The sequence below is a fragment of the Aspergillus oryzae genome, chromosome 4, assembly GCF_000184455.2.
Source record: "Aspergillus oryzae RIB40 DNA, chromosome 4".
In the NCBI taxonomy this organism is placed as follows: Eukaryota; Fungi; Ascomycota; class Eurotiomycetes; order Eurotiales; family Aspergillaceae; genus Aspergillus; species Aspergillus oryzae.
This window is the reverse complement of record NC_036438.1, coordinates 2,775,655-2,801,693: the sequence shown is the minus strand read 5'-3', so window position 1 is coordinate 2,801,693 and position 26,039 is coordinate 2,775,655. Positions and strand designations below refer to the sequence as shown.

The window sequence follows — 26,039 nt, the reverse complement described above, 5'->3', positions numbered from 1 at the left end:
TACTAGCGAAAGTCTACCGACACACAGTATGGTTTGAGTAGGATTTTTAACAGACTCAGGGTCAAAGATTTAAAACAGCCTTGAGAAATAATGATAGAAAGGAAGACGGAAAAGAAGAAAAAGAAGGAGAGAAAGAGGAAGAAAAAAAGGTTCGATTGGGTAAGTGGTTGGCACTGCAGTTTGCTACAATATCCAATTGAAGCTAAGATTAACCAAGCCCGGAGCTCCGCCGGGAGCTTGGACCCTTTTCCGACTTAATTTATACGAATTTATCAAACTAGCCCCAACTGCGGGCTGTTCCGAAACGACTCTTAGCACCATCTTTCCCCGAGTAATTAATCCTCCGTATTCAATACATTAAACTCATGGGTGATTCCGATGAAGAGTACATCGGGGAAGTTTCTGAGGATGAGGATGACAATAACGTTTTTCGAGGATCTCGAAGTGAAGGGTCTGCATCCCGTGCGAAAAGGAGGAAACAGCGTGGAGGAGCTGAGTGGGAAGTTTCGAGAACCTGGGAGACATTGGTCGAGGGTGCAGATGGGACGATTAGCTCGACAGTCGAAGGGCTCCTGGAAGCTGGGAAAAGGAAAAGGTAAGCTTGAGGAAGGAAGGCAACCGGAAACTGCAGGTCGAGCAAATTAAAACTAAAAACACCTTCAACACAGGCTTCTGAAAGATACAACCCCTTTGCAACGTGGTATTATCCGTCATCTTATCTTGATAATTGATCTATCGCAATCCATGACAGAGAAGGATCTTCGCCCGACAAGATACCTTCTTACGCTACGGTACGCACAGGAGCTTGTGCGGGAGTTCTTCGAGCAGAATCCGATCTCTCAACTTGGGGTCCTTGGGTTAAGGGACGGCCTCGCCATCCGAATAAGTGATTTGAGTGGAAACCCCACGGAACATATTAGCGCCATACAAACCCTGAGAGACCAAGATCCGAAAGGTCTCCCAAGTTTGCAGAACGGGATAGAAATGGCTCGAGGCGCGCTGTTGTGAGTCTTGCCCATGCAGGCGTTATTTGTATTGAGTATCACCTAGCGCGAACTAACATGTACCTTGACAGTCATACACCCAGCCATGGCACTCGAGAGATATTCATCATATTTGGCTCACTTCTTTCGTCTGATCCTGGAGATATTCATCAAACTATAGCCAACCTCATCAATGATAAAGTGCGTGTGGGAATCGTAGGTCTCGCTGCTCAAGTAGCCATCTGCCGTGAGCTCTGCGCAAAAACGAACGGCGGCGATGACACTAGATATGGGGTGGCACTCAATGAGCAACATTTCCGTGAATTGTTAATGGACGTAACGACACCTCCAGCCACATATTCCCAAAAACAGTCTGCAAGCTCACTCTTAATGATGGGGTTTCCATCTCGCACTGTTGAAACCTCCCCCTCTCTTTGCGCGTGTCATTCAAAATCTTCCTGTGGAGGATACTTGTGCTCACGTTGTAACAGCAAAGTTTGTGGTCTCCCTGCAGAGTGCCCCTCTTGCGGCCTCACTCTAATTCTGTCCACCCATCTCGCTCGGTCGTACCATCATTTGTTTCCCCTGGTAAACTGGGTAGAGGTTCCCTGGCAAAGGGCTTCTCGCAGTTCGGTATGCTTTGCCTGCGGTATAGCTTTTCCTCCAGTACCTCCCAAGGATCAATGGCAAACGACAGAAAACCAGGCGAAAGGAATGAGCGTAAGCAGTCGCTATGAATGTACTGTATGCGAGAATCATTTCTGTATCGATTGTGACCTTTTTGCCCACGAAGTTGTGCACAATTGCCCTGGCTGTCAAAGCAAACCTACATTTCCCAAGAAGGCTGACCTTCTGGGGTGTCAGGCGGGCCTAGGCCTGGAGATAATGGATACTTCGGCATAGTGTATTTAAGGCGAAATCGCATGTTTGAAGATTTCATTAAACACCCATGATTGATACACTGCATAGCCTGGCGTTTTTTTCCTCTTCTTTTTTCTTTTCTTTTCTATCTTTCTTTATTTTATTTTATTTTTTTACCCCTCCCTCCTATGAGGTGTTGACTCGTATATACCTTGGTGTATGTAAGGCCTATTACATATAATAATTTAAGGGATCTTGCACTTGATTAACCTGTATTCTAAAAAGATGGCATCATTGTAAGATAAAACTATAAATTCATGAGTTTTGCTTATTTGGGGTCGGTACTGAATATTCTAAATGAGGCTTCCACCGAAAGTGATCTTTACTCACCATAGCTTTAAGCCTCGGCTAATCGCAAATCTTATCGCTGTTGAACAGTTAACACCTATGCACCGCAGTTTCCTTCAACAATCAGTAATCATACGTTGAGAGAAAAAGGAAACTGAAAATAGAACAGATAAAAATACATCTTTGCCTATCTTCTTCGTCTTCGGAGTGGAATCCGACTCTGATCCCTCATGGATACTCCCTCTGCCGTCAACAATAACCTCTCAACCCAGCTGCCCGTGGGGACAACACACAGTGCAGCAGACCCTGGGAACTCTATTTCTGCAACTCAAGTCGAAATTGAAGTATATGAAAAACTCAGATATTATCCGTTCCACACGGATCGCGAGTTTGCAAAAGGCCTTGCGATTATACTCGGTCACCCGGATACCCCTGCAACTGAAACAGAGATCGGCCGCATCGACGACCTTGTCTTACAAGCCAAATGCTTCTATTTTTCAAGGTATGCAAGAAAATAACAAAACAAAAGAAACAAGCACTGGTATATCCAGTATTCCTAGCTCTTGCAGGTGCCAATAGTGGAGCTAACTCACTATCCGTTGATCTGTCAATAGAAAAGAAAAGCTCGCACATCCTGTGAACTTTGCGACCTATAAGGCGTGGTTGCATTCAGACATTTTGTCTGGAAATGAGAAGACTGGCACCACGCCGCCTCATTTCAATGCACCAGTGGCTGACACACATATATCAACGGATCATATCAACCAAACATCTACACCTGTTCAGGAACCTACATACCCTTCCTCCTTTGCTCATATCGTGGAGCTTATCACGACTGGCCAACCAGTCCCTGGTATTCAGCAGATACCAGACACCATATTAACGGGCCATGACACACCAAGCACCAAGCCGAGGAGGCGGAAGCCTTGGGAAAAGGATGAAGTGAGTGAAACTTCTCAGACCTAGACTCGACTGGGGCGGCATGAAAGTCTGGGGCATGAGAACCCCTACCACCAACTTAGGGCCCTTAGTATCTTAGCGAGATGTAAGCGACCTCAGCGATCCAGAAGTAGATATCTTTTATCAAACTTATGTCACGAGGTCTTGGTCAGTGATTGTAGACTATTCTGGGTTTGAAAGAATAACATAACACTGGGGATTAATGAGTGATCAGATATGGCACACAAAAGTTGAGTCTCCACAAGCAATGTTGCTTGCTTCTGGAAACCAAATCTCCCGCACTATAACCAGCCTTGAAAAAAATTTTCTTCTGGTACACTGTAGCCATTTCATGAAAATGCTTTGTTCTTTCGTGAAGCTGAAACACAGAAAAGGGTCTTAACTTTAAATACATGGAGCACGGAGTGCAGAACGTTGTGAGGACCGCTCATTATCAGTCAGTCCTATGTAGATACTGCCTGCACAATATGACTAAAGCGCTGCGAAACCCTAGTCCAGAGCGCCGTAGAATACTAAGTTGAATACTATATTGTATCAGTCGTATACCTGTGCATAGAGCACCACAGACCCAGCTTTTGTTAGTCCCGAGGCTTAAGTTACGGGCAATTGAACCATCGTTTGCAAAGGTTTTTGCTGTCGACCTTAGCGGAATGGTGGGTAGTTAGGGTTCCATTGGCTTGCACGATTAAATCGGCCCCCATTCTGACCTGAGATTTGGTATCTATCATCATTGAAGTTCGTGAAACGACCGACCTGCATGCCAGCACCTGGTCCAGGGCGTGTAATATGAGACGGGTTGCAGCAGAGCATGGCCACACGAGAACCAAATTTAGACCCACGCAAAGAAACCATATGTTTCCTTTAAGGGAGAATTAGAGCTGTTGTTATAAACTAGACAACTAAACATACCTGATATGACTCGCAACTAGCTCACGTTGATGAAGCGCGGCGTTCATAAGGATCCACTGGATGAGATAGTTCCCATACTGGTCCCCAGCAACTATCTATCGTTTAGGACCAACCCTTGAGCGAGCTTGGAGTTTCGCGACTTACTGTCAATCAATGGCATTCTTGGCCGATCAGTACGACCAGTACACACTCGAGTAAGGTAGCGGTCTAGGAACTCAGAGCCACCGATCTTTAAGCATTTTTCCACTATCTTAGAAGCAAATTGATCCATGCTATAGTCAACAGACCACAGGAGGATATGCTCAATCGCACGATTCTTGTCATGAGGTGCTCCATGCTCGCAAATGTGTTGAATGCACCAGTTACCAAACTGGCCGTGAGCAAGTAGGTCGATCTTGGTTAGCACTTCTTCTATGGCCGGACGCTAAGGGCTCGTCAGCATGCTCTGCCAGGTATACCCAAAGCCCCTTCCTTCCTTCTCCATGAGTGTTATGTCGGCTGTGTGTTGGCTGTCTTCTCGGTTTATGGGATCTGCTCGCTCAGAATAGCAGTGGGATAAACTCTTACTTTTTCATCCTCCACACAATTCTCAAAGATGTTCTGTACCACCAAGCTTCCCGTCTCCCCTAAAGCGACTTCATGCCACATTCCGCGCAATGCTTCGTTAACCTTGGCCATAATCTGCGGAGGTTCACCACTCCATCGTAACTCGAAAAGTTTCTGCCAGACGTGACAAGCATACCGATGGATCACTGTTTCTGGAATTCTGCGTAAAAGTTCATGGACCATAACAGCTTTATGCTCTTCAGGGACACAGTCGAATGCCTTTTGGATTACATGGCAGCCAAAGGGATCCATGCTAAGGCTCAATGTATTACCTTTTATTGCATTTGCAATGGCAACTATTTGTTCAGGTGTGCCGTGCTCAAAACAGCGCTGAACAAGAAAGTTGCCAAAACGATTAATCATTAGGGGATATGCTTGATGCGCTATGGCCTCTATAATTTCATACTTCTGCTCAGCTGTCCCAACTTTGAGTTTCTGCTGTAGGAAAATTGAAGCCTGTTGATCGTTGTTGCAAACAATTTTATCAACAATGTACCTCCAATCACAAGAGACGTTTTTGTCGAGGAGCCTGCGGTAATTAAGTGGTTCGAGAGGCGAAATGTACGTATGAGTAGAGCCCACACCGACCTACAAGCGTGAGCATGTGCTAAGAATACAAGATTAGGTACTCCTCACGGCTGAAGATGTCCATTGTGGTGCAGTCGCGCCGGAAGAAGTAAACTCAGAGGCTGTGGGGGAGAGGGGAGTTCCAACAGGTTGTTGATGATAATAAGGCGGTATAGGATACAATCCGATTTGTTGATATGTGCTGTTTTGCCGGTTCACAGGTGATCTAGGCGCCTGAATACTCGGAGAGCTGGCAGCGAACGTTCCCCAAGGAGAGTGCTGCGTTGGAAAACAAGATCCACCGCGGTTGGCTTGTGTGATAGACCGGCGTGGCCCGACGCCTGAGCCCGAAGCATACCTACTTTGCTCGCTGGAAAGGCGTGTGTCAAAACTGCAAGCTCCAGTCAGCGGCCCAGAGAACACACGATGAGACTGAGATGAAGTGTTTGCAGAAACACCAGTATCGGGAAGCGGGTTCCCCCAAGGCCTGCTCAAATTTTGGCTATAGAAATTATTAGGCATTGATATTGGCTCGCCGTAAGCTTTATCAGTAATTGGGTTAGGCATATTCATATTAAGCCTCTGCTGAATTGGGGGGATCCAGAATCCTCGCGACCGGCTGTATGCTCCCGTGGAAAGCGCGTCAGAAATGTCTGATTGAGAGTCATCTGGGCCACTCCATCCATCCTGAAGCTGACTGAAAGTTGGATTTGAAGCGTTGAAGACATCTTGTAAATCACTGATCGTCTGCTCCGTGACCTCCCGGACATTAAAATCAACTTCGGAAGGAGGACCAAGGGCTTGGTCCAGTGTGTGTTTGATTACGCGAGTCTGTGCAAGCTCTTGTTCTTGAAGTGCAATTCTTGAGTTTGCAGCAAGTAGTTCCTGCTTTAGGCGAAGCACTTCAGATGTATCAGTGTTTGTGGCATCCGGGAGGGCTAGATCTTGGGCAAGAGACTGGACTGGCCCCGAGATTATTTTAGCAGATTTGTTGGTTCCATCATGTGCTTCTAAGCCCTCATTGTTGCTATAAAAAGTACGCCTCTGGCGACCAAGCAAGCTTTGCTGCTCGGAGAGCCTTGTAAGGATTCCTTGGTTCATGGAGAGCTTGATACCTGGTGGTTGAGGCTTTGGGGAGAGTCTAGCCAGTAGTTTTCCCATCTCAGAGTTATCAATTGGAGAGATGGATTTTGGATGCTCCAACTTCTGCTTCTGGGATTGTGAGACATTTTGACCTTCATAAAGTTGTTTTCTTTTCCTTGGAAGAAACCTGACCTTGTTCGATGGGATATCATTGAATTCACCAACCGAGGGTTGAAAGCTTCCAAGCTTGGAGGATATCAGAGGATCGGGGGTGCTATTAGAAGCGTTCAAGTGCTTATTGTTCTAGTGTGAAACGTGGTTGTTATTGAATAGTTGCACCCTTACCGTCCGCGGTACTTACGGATGCTTCATGTCCAAACGATGATGCTTGTCCATCGTTGGAGAGTAACTTAGTCTCGGAGAGTCTGCGGCCGGTTGTAGGAGACCCGGTAGACAGCAGAGACATATCTGCCTAGATAGTCGATGGAAGCCTTTCTAAACAAACAACAATGTAACCACGATCACGCTGTTGGACAGAAACGACACTGTGAAATCCAATTTCTTCTCACATATAACGACAAACTGAGGTTGGAGCAAATGTTTAAAAGGTGACAGTAAGCGAAGAGATAGACTTTATCTTTGGTGAGGAAAGAGACGCGAGATAGATGGGAAGAGACAAGATCGAAGGAAAGATTGGTACATGGACGCTAAAAAAAAACAGATCATTGATGTATGGTATTGGGAAGTAACGATGGGGACCAAGTGGAAGAGTGCGCTAGCCTCTAGGGAAGTGGGAGGAAGTACTAATCCATAGAGAACACCTCACATAAGAGTTGGTAGTATTAGTAGAATGACCCAAAAAAGGGAACAGGAAGACTACCGTCGGAAAGGATACCTTATGGCTGTTTATGACCTGTCCAGTATACATCAGAACTTCCTAGTGATACTCGTCCGCATCTAGCAAGATCTCTGATATAAATTAATCTACCATAGCAGCTGCACTGATACTAGCTATGATGTCACCTGCTCCAGGCTACAATTATCAGTCTCTTTGCTCACCAATACCCGGACATTTTACCTAAAAGTCTCTGTTCCTCCTTTCTATATACTTTATATATTGTAATCAAAGAGACTTTTCAGTGAAGGCAATGTCCTGAGCCGAGCTCCCCTGCAGTAGACCAATAAGCCATGATGTAGTACACCGGCCTCATAACATGAAATAAACTAGTAGTTTATATAATTACCAACGCTAACTTCTCTGTTCAAATAGTAATCCACATCAGTATAGCCATTTTGCGATATATGTAGGCCGAACCGATCAATATCATCGACATGTTTCCAAGTCGTACCTTCCCGTGGCCCTCAAGACTGGCAGCTCCCCAAATGTAAACAACTTTAAGTAAGTACATTCATAGCAAAACACAGAATTCTGGCTGAGGAAACCCTCCCGGAAACGGCAGAAGTAACACTACTACTACTAGTGGTGCTAATAGTACTGACAGCCCAAGCTTAGTGAGATCAGGTCATTACCAGAGTTTTGGAGGAAGATTCCTTCAGTTAGTCCTAGACAGAAGTTGCGTAGAATTATAGGTTGCTTCATGAATCCATACCGTGCTGGGAAGTGTCCTTCGTCCGTTCGTTCTTTCTTTCTTTCTTTCGAATGGAGGAGGATCCAAGGGCAACGCAGAACATGTAACTATATAAGACTTGGGGTACGGATAGGTTGAAGCCTGAGAGAGTTATTCGGTTAGATTGACAGAGATATATTTAGAATTGAAAGCTGCCTCCAGGTCTTTCACACTCTAAGAGACGACTAATTAGGATAGGTAGCAGTTATTGAATTGCTCAATCTATCTCATCATTTATGTTCTTTACCGCAATGCTACTCCCAAGGCAAACCATGCCATTCCCTCGCCAAAAGAAACAAAAAAGAAGAAGAAGAAGAAGAAGAAGAAGAAGAAGAAGAAGAAGAAGAAGAAGAAGAAAGAGTATATAGAATCCTATTTGTAGAAAATTTTTATATCCTTTCAAGTAGGCTACATTCAGGCCAATAAACCTGTCTCTGGACGGCAGCGGTGAAAGAGGGCTTCTCCCTCTCTCTCTTTCTTCAGGGAGACTTCAATAATTAGGAAATAGTAATAAGGTATGATCGTCAATCATATTTGAATTAGGCCAGTTTTCTATGATTGTTACTTTAATTGCTATTATATGATATATCACGCTCACTTTAGGTGTGATTCCCTAAACTTTTCAGTTTAGTATGCTCAAAGCCCAAAAGGATCTTTCCCTGGAAAGAAAAGAAAAGAAAAGGGAGAGAGGGAGAGAACTACTATGAGCTTTATTCTCGTGTCTATATCCCAAATGATCATAAGAGCATCTTCTCTCAGGCAATTGTAGATAATGATCTAGTATTTGGTAAATTATTATTGAAAGGCTCCATTACTTCCTAGGGTTGTATAATATCAAATAAAGTAAAGTAGAATAAAAAAATAAAAAAAAAGTTTTTCGATTACTTTTATTTTAAAAATATTCTATTAATATTTTAATTATTTAAAACTATTATAAAATAATATATTAGATTTCTATAATTTTATTATTAAATATTTTTAATAAAATATATTTTATATTATATAATTTATTAAAATAAAATATTAAATATCTTAAAATTTAATTATATACTAAAATAATTTATTTTTTTAGAAAAAGAATAGTTATAATAATAATTATTTTAAATAACTAAATTCTATATAAATAAATTATTAATAGACTATTAATTTATATAATATATAAATATATTTATATTAAAATTATATAGAGAATTTTAATTTTTAAATAATTTATTTTATTATACTAGATAGAAAGATTATTATATAATATTAAATAATCTTAAGTCTTCTAGTACTATATTTCTAAAGTCTATTAACTAACTATACTTTATAGGCCTATTATCTATAGATAGTAATATATCAGTAGAGCGCTTATAATTAAAGTATTAATTAAAGTAATACTAAATTATATATAAAAAATAGTTTAAAAAATAAAAACACTCTATTAAATAAATTACTTTTAAAAAAGATATATTAATATCTAAAGCTTAAATTTTTATAAAGCATTAAAATTAAATAGATAAAGCTATGTGATCATGGCTATAATATACTTGTCAGAGGAATATCTACTAGTCAGGGTAGAGGACCTGTCAACTAGGTAAGGATACGTGGGCAAAGCACTAGGCAGTAGATACTAGAGACAGAAGACTGATTCTTGATTTCCTACTAATGACTACAGTACTAATTTATAGCCGAGGACCCCTAAGATTCTCTGTATACAATGATCAATCCTCCTAACGGGGCCACTGTACGTCATTAGAAAGGTGACGGATATAGACACCGAAGACGCCGTTCGGCCACCGGGATGTCCATGCACCTGGGACAGGGTATACTGTACAGTCACCTTGCATGATCGTTATCATTTCTGTGACAATTTTATTTTTAAAATAACTATTATACTTTAAAATCTAATTAAAATTAAAAACTTTTTAATAAAAGTAATTATTTATTTATAATAAAACTTTAAATATTTTAATTTTTTTTATTTTAATTATTAAAATATTATTATTTAATATATTTATTAATAAAAAATTTTATAGAGTAGTAAATAAAATATTAGATTATCTTTTCTATAATTTATTTAATGGCGAGATTTACTATTTACTATACTATAGATTCTACTATTTAAATATATTATTCTACTATTTATATTTATTTTTTTTATTAATATAATTAGTATTTTAAATATAATTTAAATTTTTTTATTATTAATTATTTATTTATTTATTTAATTAACTATAAAAGATTAAGTTACTATAAAAATTATAATAAAAAATTTAATTATTATAGTAATTATTAAAAATTTTATAATTATTTAAATAATTACTATTAATTTTAAAAAAATTATTATTTATTTATTTTAATAATATTTTAAATAATAGCGTTTTTCTAATAAATTTTAATATTAGATTATTTAATTAATAAGATCTTTTTTTTAATTATATACTATTTTTTATAAATAGCTTAACTAATAATATTATTTAGCTTTTTATTAAGATTTATTATATTTTTTTATAACTATAAATAGAGTGGTACAGGTAACCCGATAAACCCGACCCGAACCCGCCCCAACCCGGCTCCCGGTTCGAGTCGGGTTCTAGAGCCAAAACCCGACCTAAATCTAGAAAACCCGCCCCGACCCGAAAAAGGTCATGTGATCTAAAAATCTAGAAAATCTAGATTTTTTTTATATTTCTATATAGATCTAGATTATATATATATATATATATATATATATAATATCAATTCAATATATATAGAAATGGTAGAGATATAGAGCTTTTAAAATCACTATACTAGGCCAAATTAGGTAAGGTATCTGATTAATAAGCGACGCCTTACCTAACTAGGTTTAGCCTGTGGCTTGGCGGGGCCCCAACGAGTCGGGTTGATCTAGATTGGCCCGGGTTCGGGGTCGGGGCGGGTCCTAGATCTCGAACCCGAAACCGGCCCGAATACCACTCTAACTATAAAATTTAATTAAATATTATAAAACTATATTAAATAAAATTAATACTCTATCTTTAAATTTAAATATATTACTAGATAAAATTATAAATAGTAATAGATTATAAAAGATAAAGAGTTATTAATTTTTAAAAGATTTAGAAAATAGCTATAGTCTATATATATATAGAATCTAGTAGACTTTTAGTAAGTCTATAAAGATCTTCTATTTAAAGTAGCTATTTTTTATAGCAGTATTGTCACAGAAATGATAACGATCATGCAAGGTGACTGTACAGTATACCCTGTCCCAGGTGCATGGACATCCCGGTGGCCGAACGGCGTCTTCGGTGTCTATATCCGTCACCTTTCTAATGACGTACAGTGGCCCCGTTAGGAGGATTGATCATTGTATACAGAGAATCTTAGGGGTCCTCGGCTATAAATTAGTACTGTAGTCATTAGTAGGAAATCAAGAATCAGTCTTCTGTCTCTAGTATCTACTGCCTAGTGCTTTGCCCACGTATCCTTACCTAGTTGACAGGTCCTCTACCCTGACTAGTAGATATTCCTCTGACAAATTGTTTAAGAAATTAAGGCGCGTTGAAAATGCGTGTAGTATTTGTTTCGCTTATATATTCAGTTCGCTTACCGATTACATTAGTTATTGGCACTTCCTTGAGCTGGCAGCCCCTAGTAACGTGGCCAAAAAGACTACGGAGCATGAAACTAGACTACGTACTTCAAACTTGTAGCCAAAAATCCAAGGACCAAGAATACTCGTCTTTCTATTTCAAGACTTACACTCAAATTTCAAAGTAAGCTACTATATTCAGAAAAAAACGCATTTAACAGTACTAGAGCTATCTACTATTAAGGTATTTTAATATGAATATCTATATTGGTGGTGCTACAAGGAGTACGGAGTAGACGGTTGAATATTTGGGACGGTCCCACGCCGTCAATGGGACGAACTGGGGGCAACTGTGGCAATTTCACCTCCGTACTCCTTACCGCTTCTGAAAGAGAGCGCCCTGGTTGATGTATGTACGGAGGGTGCAACATCATATTTACTATATATCATAGCCTTTAAGATGTATCACTTCTTGGTGGTCTAATCATATCGAGACGGGTATCATGATGAAGCTGGCAGAATTTTAGTCAACGGATAAACTCATCAGCCCACTAATGATCTCCAGGAACTCTACCGTAGTATGTCATGGGCATGTTCATATATATACATATAATATAAAATTCATGTTGACTGGCTTGCAGCTATAGTCCGTAGTAGGTCCTAACTACATAGTCTTACCGTCAATACCACCTCAGCCATACGGAGTAGACCTGATCCAAGGTTGACCGTGGAACAAACGCACAATTCCAGAGTATGGATACATAAATGTAGATATATAAATAAATAAGAATATGCCATTGACATTCCTTACGTGGTAAATAAATGATATAGGTTCATGTAACATGCAGTCAGTTGGTACGTACCACCAGTTAGGCAATAGTATACGATTAATAAGACCCATGTTACAGAGTACACAGTACTGTAGTAGTATTAACTGGGCCTTCGCCTAAAGGCTCAGGTTTAGCCTGTCAGAAGTTTCGAGCCGCCTATGAAAGTAAGTACACATATGGTCCGTAAGTAGTATGACCAACCTTTCCCGAGTATACTCGGTATTGAAATGATAAGGTGTGGTCCCGCACCATGTTCTCCATTCTTGGTGTTCATTCGTCAGAAAGGATTCGTCATCCAGTGAGTACTGGAACCGCAAACGTTACAAGACCGCAGTGGATACTGATACTCCAACATCCCCCCCGTCGACTTCGTACGGCCTTTCCACCAGCACGGGAGAATTTGCCTTGAAAAAGTTATTCGAGAGAGCCTGAGTGACTGGCTTCCTCAACTTCTGTCCATTTTACCTCGGACGTATGTATGGCCGCTCGACTTTACCATTCAGGCCTGCTTTTTAAGTCTCAGGGCGAACTACCACAAGGACCTGAAAAACCAGTTATAAAGTGATTAGGAATGACTACAGCTATTGTTACCGGTACTGGACGGCGCTCTTCTATACGGCAGTCGGATTTGCAGCCCCCAGCAACTGATTTTATCTCACAATCGATGACTACCAGTCCGATAGACAAGTTCCCGCAATTCAAGGACGACCTATATGAAATAGCTGCAGGGCCAAGAGAATCTCATTCAAATTTTGCGACCAAGTATACACCGAATGATCGCTGGGAACCGCGCAAAGAAAACAATTTCGCTTCGGAGTATACGAATGGGACAATCAGGCATTCAAAGCATAAGCCGAGGAAAAGCATCAGCGAGGCAATCAGCACCATCCGCACGCGTAACGCCAGTGTGAGCGCCAACGCGCAAGAATTGGCCCAAGCCCTCCGGGCGCCAGTGTCATATAAACTGATAGTATGGTGAACCGTTCTTGCGCCTCGTCAGGAATCGTGGCTCACATCTGCTTAGAGTCTTTGCCTCATTTGGTACATGACCTCCGCCCTAACAAACACATCGTCGAAATCCATCCTGAATGCACTCCCAAAACCAATCACTCTTACGATCGTGCAATTTGCGTTTGTGTCGATATGGTGCTTACTGCTGTCATATCTCTCGAAGATACTGCCATGGCTCAGGAATAGTATACCGGCCCTCAAAAACGGTATCCGTTATCCCTCGCGCGATGTTATAATGACTGCGTTGCCTCTCGCAGTATTTCAGCTAGCAGGCCACATACTAAGTTCCATGGCTACTTCCCAAATACCGGTCTCGCTGGTTCATACAATCAAGGGACTATCTCCTTTGTTTACAGTCTTAGCATACCGCGTGTTCTTTCGCATCCGATATGCCAGTGCTACATACCTATCTCTTGTCCCCTTGACTTTAGGTGTTATGCTTGCTTGTTCCACTGGGTTTTCCACCAACTTCTTTGGAATAATTTGCGCATTGGTTGCGGCTTTGGTCTTCGTTTCCCAAAACATCTTCTCCAAGAAGCTGTTCAACGAAACAGCGCGCGGAGAATCGGAGACACAAGTGTCAGCCCAACGGAAATTGGACAAGTTAAATTTACTTTGCTATTGCTCTGGATTGGCCTTCATACTAACGCTACCAATCTGGGTTCTCTGCGAGGGTTACCCATTACTTTCAAATGTATTGCGGGATGGATCCATCTCGCTGTCAGGCAAGGAGAACTCCTTAGATCATGGTGCTCTCTTATTGGAGTTTGTGTTCAACGGAGTCTCCCATTTTGCACAAAACATCCTGGCATTCGTTCTGCTATCCATGATATCCCCAGTTTCTTACTCAGTGGCATCTTTGGTGAAGAGAGTATTTGTCATTGTCGTTGCGATAGTATGGTTTGGCAATTCAACCACTGGGATGCAGGCAATTGGCATCGCTCTTACGTTTATTGGATTATATTTATACGATCGCAACAGCCATGATGATCTAGCAGACCAAAGGGCGAACGCGGACCACTTTCACACGAAGGAAAATGTACTCCCTCTAAACATTCGGAGTACAACTAAAACATGGGATTCGAACGGCTACGTATTTCCACCGGGGAAGACTAGTGAGCGTCAGTTTCTAGACGAGACACATTCTTTCCCAAACGACCTGAAGAAGGATGATGATAGACCAGGCCGAGTCCGCCCCAGGGGAAGCAGTAATACTAGGGCGTGGCTACCACCTGGCACAAAGCAGGAGACGACTTGGCAGCCAAGTGACTCCTAGACGGCCTCGACCTAGAACTTCATGGTCGTTGCCCTGCTCCCTGAAGGGGTCTGGTCTTGTGGTCTAACATACTTCAGTTTGCCGTAAGGCACTTTTTCTGTCTTTCTCTATTGCGTGTGTTTGTTTTGGGAGAGTTAAATAATATCTATGTACTGGTATGAAAGACTCTTAATAGAAGTAAACGTTTTCAGTCTCAAAATTTAGTGAACCTTTCCTGTAATTACCCTGTTTGCAACCACTTAAGGCTGCCCAATATCTTTAATCGGTGAGAAAGTTGGCAGATGGCGAAACCAAGGTTGTCCGGTTAATGACCCGATTACTTCATTTCCAAGACGAAATTTCCTAGAGTTCTGACGTCGTAAGCCCATTACATCTGCTAGTTGAGTGCTCGGATATTAAGAAGTATCTATTTTAGCGAAGAAGAGCTGATGCGCTCGTTCACCAATATATATACAGCAGAGTGTCGCCACTGTCAGTAAAGAACTATACCTTCATCAGGTAGTCACATCAATAAAATGAGAATAACCTTAAGGAGCTCCAGCTCAGTGCATTTGTTCTTGGGACATGTAGCAGAGGGGGGAGGGATGGAAGAAAGCCCTACCACCTACAATAATCATGCCCGTGAATGAGTTTGATATGAGAAAGAGAAAAGAGAAAAAGAAGAGAAAAAAGGAAATAGATAAAACACCTCAGAAAACGTGACTCAAAGGTGTGGCCCGGATTAAATGATCCGCCGCATAACCGAGCCAATGCGAGGCGGGCAATTTGCGAGTGACGCCCCGACTGGCAGAATCCGAACAAGCCAAAAGTGCTCTCCAAGAACATCAGCTCTTCAAGCTCTGCATTGGGCGTCTCATCCACTCATCCCTTTCTCCAATTATTCCCTTTCTCTTCCCTATCCTTAAAATTCCTCGCAGCATGCGGCCGCAGTTGTTTCGTGCGGCCGGCCGGGCTGTCCGGGTCCCAAAAGTCAACTACCTGAGGTCCTTTGCGACGACAACCCCTCGCCTCGCCGAAGTGGAACTCACAATTGGTATAACTTCGTTAATCTTCTAATTTTGTACCTGTGTTGAAGCTGATTGTTATGGATTTAGATGGCAAAAAGGTATCAGTAGAAGGTGATTTGACCTCAGGCTACGGCGTTCTAGCTCTCCCTGCTTACACCTTTCCACAGCCGGGTCAGCTCTTATTCAAGCTTGCGAGAAGGCGGGCGCGACAATTCCAAGGTATAGAGGCGTGCAATGAAGACTGTTAAATATTGCTAATAATAATAATAATCTCAATAGATACTGCTACCACGAGTATGCTCAGCCCTCCCCAGGAAGTCCCGTTTATGTCCGCCGCTAACATCCCAACAGAAAGCTTATGATTGCAGGAAATTGTACGTTCTCCTATAAAGGTCAATCTTCAAGATTTTCTAACCTTGCGTCAGGTCGTATGTGTCTAGTTGAAGTTGAACGTGCACCGAAACCAGTGGCGTCGTGCGCTTGGCCCGTCCAGCCGGGAATGAACGTCAAGACCAACTCACCGCTTGTCCACAAGGCGAGGGAGGGCGTTATGGAATTTCTCCTCGCTAATCATCCTCTCGATTGCCCTATCTGTGACCAGGGCGGTGAATGTGATCTTCAGGATCAGTCAATGCGTTATGGTGCCGATCGTGGGCGTTTCCATGAGGTTGGTGGCAAGCGAGCGGTGGAAGACAAGAACATCGGACCTTTGGTCAAGACGTCTATGAATAGATGTATTCATTGTACCCGCTGCGTTCGATTCATGAACGATGTTGCTGGTGCTCCGGAACTCGGAACTGCCGGCAGAGGAAACGATATGCAGATCGGCACCTACCTGGAGAAGAACCTCGATTCTGAACTCTCCGGCAATGTCATTGATCTCTGCCCTGTCGGCGCACTTACTTCGAAGCCTTATGCTTTCCGTGCTCGTCCGTGGGAATTGAAACACACCGAATCTATTGATATCCATGATGCTTTGGGCTCCAATATCCGGATAGATAGCAGGGGCATGGAAGTCATGCGGATCATTCCGAGACTCAACGATGACATCAACGAAGAATGGATCAACGATAAATCGCGGTTTGCGTGTGACGGCTTGAAAACCCAGAGGCTTACAACTCCTCTTATCCGCAGGGAAGGAAAGTTCGTCCCCGCGACATGGGAACAAGCACTGACTGAAATTTCCTCTGCTCGTCAGAAACTCCAGCTCAAGGAAAATGAATTCAAGGCTGTTGCTGGGCATCTAGTAGACGCTGAATCGCTTGTTGCCATGAAAGATCTAGCTAACAAGCTTGGTTCTGATAATCTTGCCTTGGATCAGCCGGGTGGCAGCTCACCCATTGCCCACGGTGTTGACGTTCGTTCGAGTTATCTCTTCAACTCTAAGATCTACGGTATCGAAGAGGCTGATGCCATTCTATTGGTCGCTACAAACCCTCGCCACGAAGCCTCGGTCCTTAACGCACGCATCCGCAAACAATATCTGCGCTCTGATCTCGAGATCGGGCTCGTTGGTGAAGAGTTTGAGAGTACCTTCGACTTTGAGCATTTTGGCTCCGATGTGTCCGCTTTAAAATCGACTCTTGCAGGAAAATTCGGTGAAAAGCTTGCCTCCGCCAAACGCCCCATGATCATCGTTGGTAGCGCTGCCGCAGAGCACGCGGACGCCAAAGCGATTTTTGAGACAGTCGGCAGCTTTGTAGAGAAGCATTCGAGTACATTCAACACCCCTGAGTGGCAGGGGTACAATGTTCTTCAGCGCGCTGCATCTCGTGCTGCAGCCTACGAAGTTGGCTTCACTACACCGTCTCCGGAAGTTGCTCAGACCAAACCCAAGATGGTTTGGCTCCTCGGAGCGGATGAAGTCGGTCAGACTGAGATCCCGAATGATGCTTTTGTCATTTACCAGGGACATCATGGTGATCGTGGTGCTCAACTTGCCGATGTTGTCCTCCCAGGTGCTGCCTTTACAGAGAAGTCCGGCACATATATCAATACTGAGGGACGTGTACAAGTTACTCGTGCAGCCACCTCGTTGCCTGGCGCTGCACGCGATGACTGGAAGATTATCCGTGCCACCAGTGAGTTCCTTGACGTGCCTCTTCCCTATGACGACATTGAAGCACTTCGCGACCGTATGGAAGAGATTAGCCCTGTGATGCGCCGGTACGACGTCGTTGAGCCAACTTCTCTGGGCTCTTTGAGCAAGATTCAATTGGTCGAACAGAACAAGGGCACCCAGCCAACCCTGGCACCTTTCAAGAAGGTTATCGATGACTTCTATTTTACCGACTCCATTTCTCGGAGGTATGTGCCCCTACAGTTCGTCCGTCTATCCATGTAAACTCTCGTTTCTAATTAAGATACAGCTCGCCAACAATGGCCCGATGCTCAGCAGCTAAGGCCACAGGAAACCCGGAGACAAACTTTATGGCTGCTGGTGAAATGTCTCCCCAAGCTCTGTACGGCTGAGACCTTGCGACTTAAAGCATGATATGCCTAGATTTTTTTTCCTTGTTTGTCTATTGTCTAGGCGTTGTCGTTGTAACACCTATGCTTCTCTATTTGTGTTTTGCTCCCTTATCGTTGAAACTGTTAAGTCATGTTTTGCCACCTCATTCCCAATATGCCTCCCATATCACCCTCTGGTATTAAATGGGATGTCAGTAGCGGTGAACTTGTACATAAGATTGAGGTAAAATTCAGCTTTTACGCATACAGGTACTCTAGAACTCACTAAAATGCCAAGCCTGTGGATGAAGCGTTGAAGTTAGCTGCATTTTACAAATTAGGTGTCCAGCTTGTTTACGACGATCATCACAAGTTGAGAGAGTAACAAGTGTTTAGTGCAATAGGAACTGCGGTATATGCCAAGTAATCCCAATTACTGCTTATTAATTAAATGCCTATGCGAGTCATAGCTCATCGTCATCTGTCTCCCCGGCAGTATCCTCTGTGTTATACTCCTGTGCATTTGATTTTTTTCCGGGAGTATGGGCCTTTCTGGCAAATGGAAGCTCTCTTCGCGGAGGAGGAGCGGGAGGTTCCTTCATTATAGGGCGACCAGTTGGGCCTCTATGTTCGAACATATGCCTTTCGTCCTCACTGCCAGTCAGATCTGAGGGTGCGGGAGACCCTTCATCAGTGGCATTCTCGTCCACCTCCTCCAGAGGCTGAGGTGTTGAGGATCGCTCATCGGTCGTTTCATTGGCCTCCCCCAAATCACTTGAGTGCATGGTTTGATTGAATTCCATTGTTTCGAATTCCTCTTCACTCTCCGCCTCATCATCGCTCATTTCCGCAGCGGTACGCTTCGCGGCCCGAATATTCTTGTGCGGTCGGAGGTATTGATCTGATCTTGTATTCTGGATCCAAGACACTGGTTTATAAAATTGCAGGTCAACGGCAAATTCAGTGCTGAATAGTATCTAACCAGACCTCACCTTTTTCCTGTTCTACTTTTGCAGAGGCTGGCAAGCGTTGCTGGTTGCGTATCTTGAGCTTTTTTTCGTTTAACAGCTGGACGAAATTGACTATCAGTTGTTCTTCGTGCTGTGTCTTCGCGGAAACGAACTCCTCGAGCTGCTTGTTCAGTTGTCTAATCGTGTTCTCGGCACTGCGGTAGCGAGCAAGCAAAGAAGCGAAACGCTCCTCGATGGTATAAGCCCTGAGGGTAGCAATCCCTGCCCAGTCAAAAAGCTGAATAGCTTGCTGGTCATCTTGCCTGAGAGTCACGGAGCCAAGTCTTTGCTGTAAGTTGTTAAGTTGTCAAGATTAAGTTCCGTGTTTACGCGCCAAATGCACATACAGTTATAGTCTGTATCCTCTTTCGGATAGTGATCACTAGCTCCTTGTCTTCGGCGTCACTGGCACCTATGACGCTAGCCGACGATTCAATACCACACAGCTTCACCTTCGCGGCAGACTCATCCAGCTGACCAAATACATGCGACACAATTTGGGACCATTCCTCGTCGTTGCCTTCATAATTTTTCGAACGAAAATCATGTAGGTGCGACTTACGCACTGCTCCGATTGTTTTAGCTCTTGCTTAAAAATAAGAAATAAATACAGAAAAGTAAGAGATCGGCGTACCGGTACCACTATATGGATTCTCGCCTTCAGTAGCAGTGACGTTCAAGTCCACAAGAGACGAGCCAGCGCGAGTGATATGAACAAGTACATATGATTCAGGAACATCACTCCGGGTTATACGCAGAACCCGAGGAGACAGGCCAAACTCAGAGGACATACTGGGCGATGTCAAAGATGGCAGAGTGAAGGGTCGAGTGAGGGACAATCAAGAACAGGTTCAGTGTTAGTATTAATGTTATTGCCGTTATTAAGGTAACTTAACGCTGCGGTGGGTCATCATAGGCTACAGGCTAGGTATAGAGATAGCTGCCTGCTAGGTACTGATTCATCAAAGGGTACGGAGTACAGAGAACGGAGTACTGCAGGTAATGTACGGAACAGTACAGAGCACTCCGCTAGAATTAGTAGTGCGCGGCTTAACTACTTTTGGTAAAATTAAAACATTGCAGTGCCTGCTACCTGCTGAGGTGGAGGTTTCTCTGTTACTCCGTAGGTTTTGACAACTATGCCTAGATATACTAGATAAATACGATGTATACAACTCTCTAGGTCCGTCTCTAGGACAGACATAGTTAACAGGTTTTGTTTGGTTAGGCTGGTACTATACTATATTTATTCTACCTTGAAGTATGACAACAGAATACCTAGAATGGGTTGTTATATTCGATACGTCACTACAGCCTGTAGTTTACTCTATACACGTCGAATTTTTATTCATAGCTACCAGAGCAACCTCCCATCATCAACTCCTGAAATTGGAATACTGCCCACATTGTGGCAAGCGACTCACTTCAAGTGAATACCAAGATACCTCTACCGAACACATCCAACGGCTTGTGGATCCGTGTGAGCAACTATCAGTAATAATAATACTACTACTCCGTACTACTGAATGGTACTTACTACTAATACCATACTTTACTAAATGATTAGTGCCACCAAACCCAAACTAGAGATGCGGCTAGTGAGCAAATAATAGTAACTGCCTTTTCCCTAGTCACCTTCTTCCCTTCCTGTTAATTAAAACCCCCATTCCTCAGTCATCCTACTTTCTTAAAAAAAAAAAAAAGGAAGGGGAAGTAAGAGAGCAGAAAGAAAAGGACAGGAGAGAAGGGCAGAGATTTTCCTCAAACCCACCCCCTTTGCAACCCCTACAAAGCATTGACAGAGGCTTTCTAGTTTGGATGTATCCACCAATGGTTGTTTAGTTTATCGACCCCTTGTTCCCTAACGTTTAAACAATCCCTCCTCTTGAGGAATCCTCCAGCCACTACCACCACGGCCACGACCACTCCACACGCGGACCAGCACGACTGCTGCTATCAGTCTCGTGTTGAATTTCTCCGTAGGCCGGGGCACCTGTTCCGTTTCTCTTTTGTGGAGGCACGCGCGACTTCGCTTTTGGCCCTCTTCCACCCGTCTGCGATTCTTTTGATTTTAACATATCAGTCTTTGCGAAGGGAGACGGGGCTTCCAGGAATACGCACCCTTCCAGGAGCAAGAAAAAGATCGCTCCACCTGTTAAACCCGCAACGTCACCTAATCCAGCCGATTGCATTCACACGGAATGACGTTCCTTTTCGTTATCGTCTCAGTAGGTTTCAACGCCGGTGATATATGAACCTACCCCTGAAGGAAACGATTTATACTTTTATCTCTGGTCGAGTTTTCCCCGCGCTGATATGGAGTCGTTAACACTCCAAGTACGCCGTGGTGAAGAAGAAACAATTGAATGCTGGGACGATGATGACGACCTACAATGCTACGAGGATATCCAATTGCGCACCGCGTCAAGTGCCACATCAGTAACTAATTCGTCTATTCGTCGGTCTGGACATCGAGATTCAATCTCCTCTCGTCGTTCTGGACGCTCCGATCTTGATTCCAACGTGGGAGGCGACGAGGATTGGCAAGTTCAACTACTCGATAATGAAGAAGGTGTGAACGAAGAAGCGATAGCTTCTGCTAAGAATGCAGGAATTCCTTTACCTGCAAACTTGCCTAGGTCAGCTCTTGTCGGGGGCACTATTAAACGCCTGGGGCGGAGGAAACCCAAGCAAGACTTTGTTGATGATTGGTCCGAAGACGTGGAGTTCCCAGGGCCAGATGGTGTCTTGGAGTTAAAAAATACACAAGAGTCAATGTTCCCTGAATCGCTCCGGCAGATTAGCTCTGCTGCTACAAGCCCTGTGAAAACGTCGGCTTCACCCTTCTGGAGTGATGACATTTCTTCCCACCTGCAGTCTGCACTTGCAAACTTGGATAGCTACCAGGTCGACGATATTGTCGACGATGCCGATGATGTTCCTACAATCAGAGCTCCAGTATCTCGGTCTCCACAGAGGAATGGTTTCCTTAACGATTCAAAGCCTGACAAACAGAACAATGACACAGAGGACTTTGAGCAGGATTTTGAATTGCCGCCGGATGATCTGCCTTTACAATTATCACATCGACAGGTCATCTCGAGGGGTTCAAGCCCTACACCCGATGAATTAGATGTTGACTGGTCTGAAGGCAGTATTGGTGTCCGGTTTGGTGGTACTACAAGAGATTATCGATCGAATCCAAGCTCCTCAGTCTCTGTGGTCAGCCCTAGTGCTTCGAGTTGCCTGACTGCGGAGAGTGAGGATGAAGGTCTAGATGGCCTCATCATCCCCGACGGACCTTTGGACTTAGAGTCATCTCTTAGGAAGCGGCAGGAACCGAAGTATGTAAACTTAAGCCACTCAAAACTAGCGAAGCCAAGCCGTGAGGCGGCCAGCGCAGATAACTTCTTCTCGGGTCTTGAAGTCGAGGACGATGACGTCTTTGACTCAAGGAGGCTCTCGATAAATCCAAACGTCAAATGCAAGACGGAGCGCCCTGGCAGCCCAGCCAGGCGTTCGGCAACTACTCTGACCTTCACGCATACAACAGTTTCCCCGAAGACTCGGATACCCCGTCTTTCTGGTCACGATCGCCCGCATTCGACACACCTGGAGACTGTTTCAGAAAGCGGTGCTCCTCTATCGAAGTTCCGGACGCCTCCGTCACGAGGAGGTGGGCATTCTTCCCATTCATCACTGTCTAGTCTTACACCATCTGGAACTACATCAATGTCCCCGATTAATTCCGCTCCAAATAGGCGACTTGTCGGTTCGCGAGTCCCAAAGGGCTCTATCGGTAACGAACGTATTACTGCTGGAAACCAGCTACTCAAGAAGAAACGGTCAATGCCATCGATGCGAAACACACAACAGCCAGTGTCACCATCTTTCCAGCGCTCCCCTTCTCGCCAAGATGGATCAAACTTTTCCACCATCCGACCAAAAACTCCAGTTGATCGTGCAAATGACGTGAGGACATTGAGCCGTAAATCACATGCACCGTTCATCCCAGCTGGAGCGTCAGAAAACCAGTCACACCATGCCAGCGTCAAAAGTTACCGGCAGTCCCGTCGTACAAATTCGGATAGCTCCAATGACGCATTCAATTCGCAAGCTTCATCCCGTCTGTCTCGGTCGAGTCGCCATGATGCTTTCGGCAATACCAGAAATGAGTCAAGCCCCGAAGCCTTAGTCACTTCCACAAAGAGAACGCTTACCCGTCCAACCCGTCGGCGTAACTTTGGTGACGGTACTGAACTGGCGTCATTTGATGACTTGCCTACGTCTACTTCTGCAGAAAGCCGATTCGTCAAGCTTCCTTCTGGACGTGGAGCCCCGCGCTCCCTTCGAAGTCGGCTGAATCGAAGCCACACCATCCCGTCGAGGACACATACTCTTACCCCCCAACAACCGGTACTAGGTATCGCCTCAAAGTCTAATGACTTCACTCCTAGATTTGCACGGGATACCAACGCGTCAAGAAACGCAAGAGAGCAGCGTATCGCCTCAATGACATTTAGCGGAAAGGCTCGTGAGAATGCCTCGTTTACCTCTTTGAACGCAATCTGGAAAGCACAAACAGTCTCGCGGGTTCCTTTAAACTCGACAATAAGAAGCAGAAAGAGTAGACCAGCTATTTCGGCTGGGTGCAAACCACATCTGATTAAGCCTTTGGGGGCAGGTGTCCGGGAGCCCAAATGTACGTTGATTCTCTGCTTGGGAGATTGGACTATGACTGACTCACCTAGCTGTAAACGGCATGCAATACAATCCTACTGCTTTCCGTTGGGAAGGAAACGAAGGCTTGATTCACGACTTTGAAATAGGTTCACCCCAATCACCAAAGCCAGCACCCGCCCTTATCACCAATGTAGGCGCGATGCAGAATGTGCAGGTAGTTGGTGGGATGGTGTTTGATCCACAACGTATGTGCTGGCTTAAATTGGCGCCACTGCAACCAGGGACAAAGGGGCTGGTGGCAATCCAGGATGACGATGATGTTTTCGCCGGTCTTGGTGACCTGGAAGACAAGGCTAGCAGTTCCAGACTGCGAAACTCGAGTACCTATGACGATTTCGGTTTTGGTGGGAGCGGTGATGATCGAAGCTGTGGAGATTCGTCAGACGAGTGGCCTATGACGGAAGAATTTGATGTTGGCCCAGAATTCATCAGGCGTCAACGCGCAGAAGAAGAAAAATGGAGGCGTAAAGTCGATAAGTGGGTCAGCTTCGATCGTATGAGATTTGGGGACGGCTGGCGATGGGCCATTCGAGACTTGGTGCAATCTAACAGCACATGGGACCACAATAGTGGGTGATCATTAAGGCATATCGAACACATCCCCTTTCAGTTCCCACCACCCTCTCTGACGAAAAGGGCGACGAAAAAGTAAAAGAAGAAAGATAGGTAAGGGGACGAAGGTGGGGGGGAAGAAAGAAGGAGAGAAAAAAGAAAAAGCAAGAGAGAAAGAAAGGAGGAGTGGGAGGATTGGTGAAAGGATGTTGAAGCAGTGATACCCATTGAAGACAATGGAGTTATACTCCATTGGTCGATGTTCCACCTCCAACACTTCTAATGTTTTTATGATGGTAAGAAACGTTTTCACGATAGTGGGATAACCCTAACTGCGGTTAAGCTGCAATGGGCATCCTGCATGAGGTTATGACGAAAAGCCATGGACCCCTTGACCTTAATGAACCGGTCAATGCTATGATCTTCCTCTCTGTCTGCTTTTCTTTAGATAGGCTGTCGTTGTCCCTTATACGAGTATCGATGGATGATACTAAGAAGCAGGAGCTCTATGTATTTATAATTGCTGCGGTATATACCTGTTCATGTAACTGATTGAAACTCTCGTACAGAGTCCATGTCCATTTATGCACCAGCCATTCCCTTTGTATTGAATTTACAAGATAGCTTTGGTTAACGGATCCGAGCATAAGGCTGCCCACCTCGGTGAACAATTGGCAAGATTGAGAGTACACGAGAATACTAGTATCTCCTTTATTTGCTTATCTTTTTTTACCTTTCTTTCTTTTTTCCCCCTGAAAATTGTTAACATCCATCAACCCATTTTTCGCCGACCGTGCACCAAATCTTCTAAGCGAGTTGCGACATTTGCCAGATCATCTACTAGTATGTTTGGATACACTAGCTTTCACAGTCTTACAGGGAACTTTGGTGATGCATCAGGAAACAATTTGATGTACTCTGTTTACGAAACTAATGACACTAATGTACGACTTGCACCTTCCCTCAGCCAGCCTCCGATGTTTCCTGTGGACATTGCAATTGTTTGTGTGACACCGCATCGGATCGACTACACGTAGACCCGAAAGGACAACTGATCTCTTACTTGGCCAATGACTTTGCAACAAATAGGTTGCCAATGCACCCAACCATGAAGTCTGGGTAGTATAGTAACTAACGGTCAAGGGACTCAAGGCAGACTTCATAGGCCAAAGCACCTATGGCTCCAATAGTCGCTCCTGCTGCCCACTAGCATTAGCGGTATTGGTTTCTCCTTTGGAACTGCTTAATATGTGTCAAAAGGTACATTATTGGTACTCCCCTTTTCATCCAATGCATTGGGCCCTATAGACGTTCGGTGCTTTTCTTGATAATTCTACTGCCCACTTGTTTCCAGCTATTGATATACTTTATGCACTTGGATGCGTGACTAGTGGGCGTTGCTTCTATAATCCTAGCCCAAAATAAACCAGGAAGCAAGCATACAGGGCATACCCAAGTCCCAAGTCTTAGGGTAATTGTTTTAACCGAATTCTAGAACGCGACCAGGCCTTTGACCGCAAATCTGACGACCAACCACGCATTTTCTTCCATTACAAAGTTCCGTCAAGTATAATTTGCTGGGTACACACTGCAACTCCCCACCTGTCCCTGTGCAGAAGCCCTAGCTTGATTTGGGATCTACTTCTAAGGACACG

General features: G+C 44.0%; 6 protein-coding genes across 6 annotated transcripts; 4 read left to right on the top strand and 2 right to left on the bottom strand.

The window, feature by feature from the left end:
- Window positions 1-365: 365 nt before the first annotated feature.
- AO090102000640 (TFIIH/NER complex subunit SSL1) lies at window positions 366-1,886 on the top strand (the record flags this gene model as incomplete). The annotated part of the gene is made up of 3 exons (XM_001822733.1): window positions 366-595; window positions 669-1,004; window positions 1,076-1,886. 3 exons carry the CDS (start codon window positions 366-368, stop codon window positions 1,884-1,886), a joined length of 1,377 nt encoding a protein of 458 aa, XP_001822785.1.
- Window positions 1,887-3,794: 1,908 nt separating this feature from the next.
- AO090102000642 (uncharacterized protein) lies at window positions 3,795-6,335 on the bottom strand (the record flags this gene model as incomplete). Its single annotated transcript, XM_001822734.3, has 5 exons — window positions 3,795-4,011; window positions 4,062-4,152; window positions 4,206-4,485; window positions 4,629-5,255; window positions 5,304-6,335. 5 exons carry the CDS (start codon window positions 6,333-6,335, stop codon window positions 3,795-3,797), a joined length of 2,247 nt encoding a protein of 748 aa, XP_001822786.3.
- A 6,570-nt stretch (window positions 6,336-12,905) lies between these two features.
- Window positions 12,906-14,621, top strand: AO090102000644 (putative ER to Golgi transport protein (Sly41); the record flags this gene model as incomplete). Its single annotated transcript, XM_001822735.3, has 2 exons — window positions 12,906-13,304; window positions 13,359-14,621. 2 exons carry the CDS (start codon window positions 12,906-12,908, stop codon window positions 14,619-14,621), a joined length of 1,662 nt encoding a protein of 553 aa, XP_001822787.1.
- A 918-nt stretch (window positions 14,622-15,539) lies between these two features.
- Window positions 15,540-18,100, top strand: AO090102000645 (putative NADH-ubiquinone oxidoreductase, subunit G; the record flags this gene model as incomplete). Its single annotated transcript, XM_023236738.1, has 5 exons — window positions 15,540-15,654; window positions 15,796-15,847; window positions 15,908-15,922; window positions 15,980-17,935; window positions 17,998-18,100. 5 exons carry the CDS (start codon window positions 15,540-15,542, stop codon window positions 18,098-18,100), a joined length of 2,241 nt encoding a protein of 746 aa, XP_023091894.1.
- Window positions 18,101-18,543: 443 nt separating this feature from the next.
- AO090102000646 (uncharacterized protein) lies at window positions 18,544-19,880 on the bottom strand (the record flags this gene model as incomplete). Its single annotated transcript, XM_023236737.1, has 5 exons — window positions 18,544-19,007; window positions 19,072-19,378; window positions 19,437-19,609; window positions 19,652-19,678; window positions 19,724-19,880. 5 exons carry the CDS (start codon window positions 19,878-19,880, stop codon window positions 18,544-18,546), a joined length of 1,128 nt encoding a protein of 375 aa, XP_023091895.1.
- A 1,525-nt stretch (window positions 19,881-21,405) lies between these two features.
- AO090102000647 (putative cytokinesis regulator (Byr4)) lies at window positions 21,406-24,409 on the top strand (the record flags this gene model as incomplete). Its single annotated transcript, XM_001822738.3, has 2 exons — window positions 21,406-23,791; window positions 23,841-24,409. 2 exons carry the CDS (start codon window positions 21,406-21,408, stop codon window positions 24,407-24,409), a joined length of 2,955 nt encoding a protein of 984 aa, XP_001822790.1.
- Window positions 24,410-26,039: the final 1,630 nt, after the last annotated feature.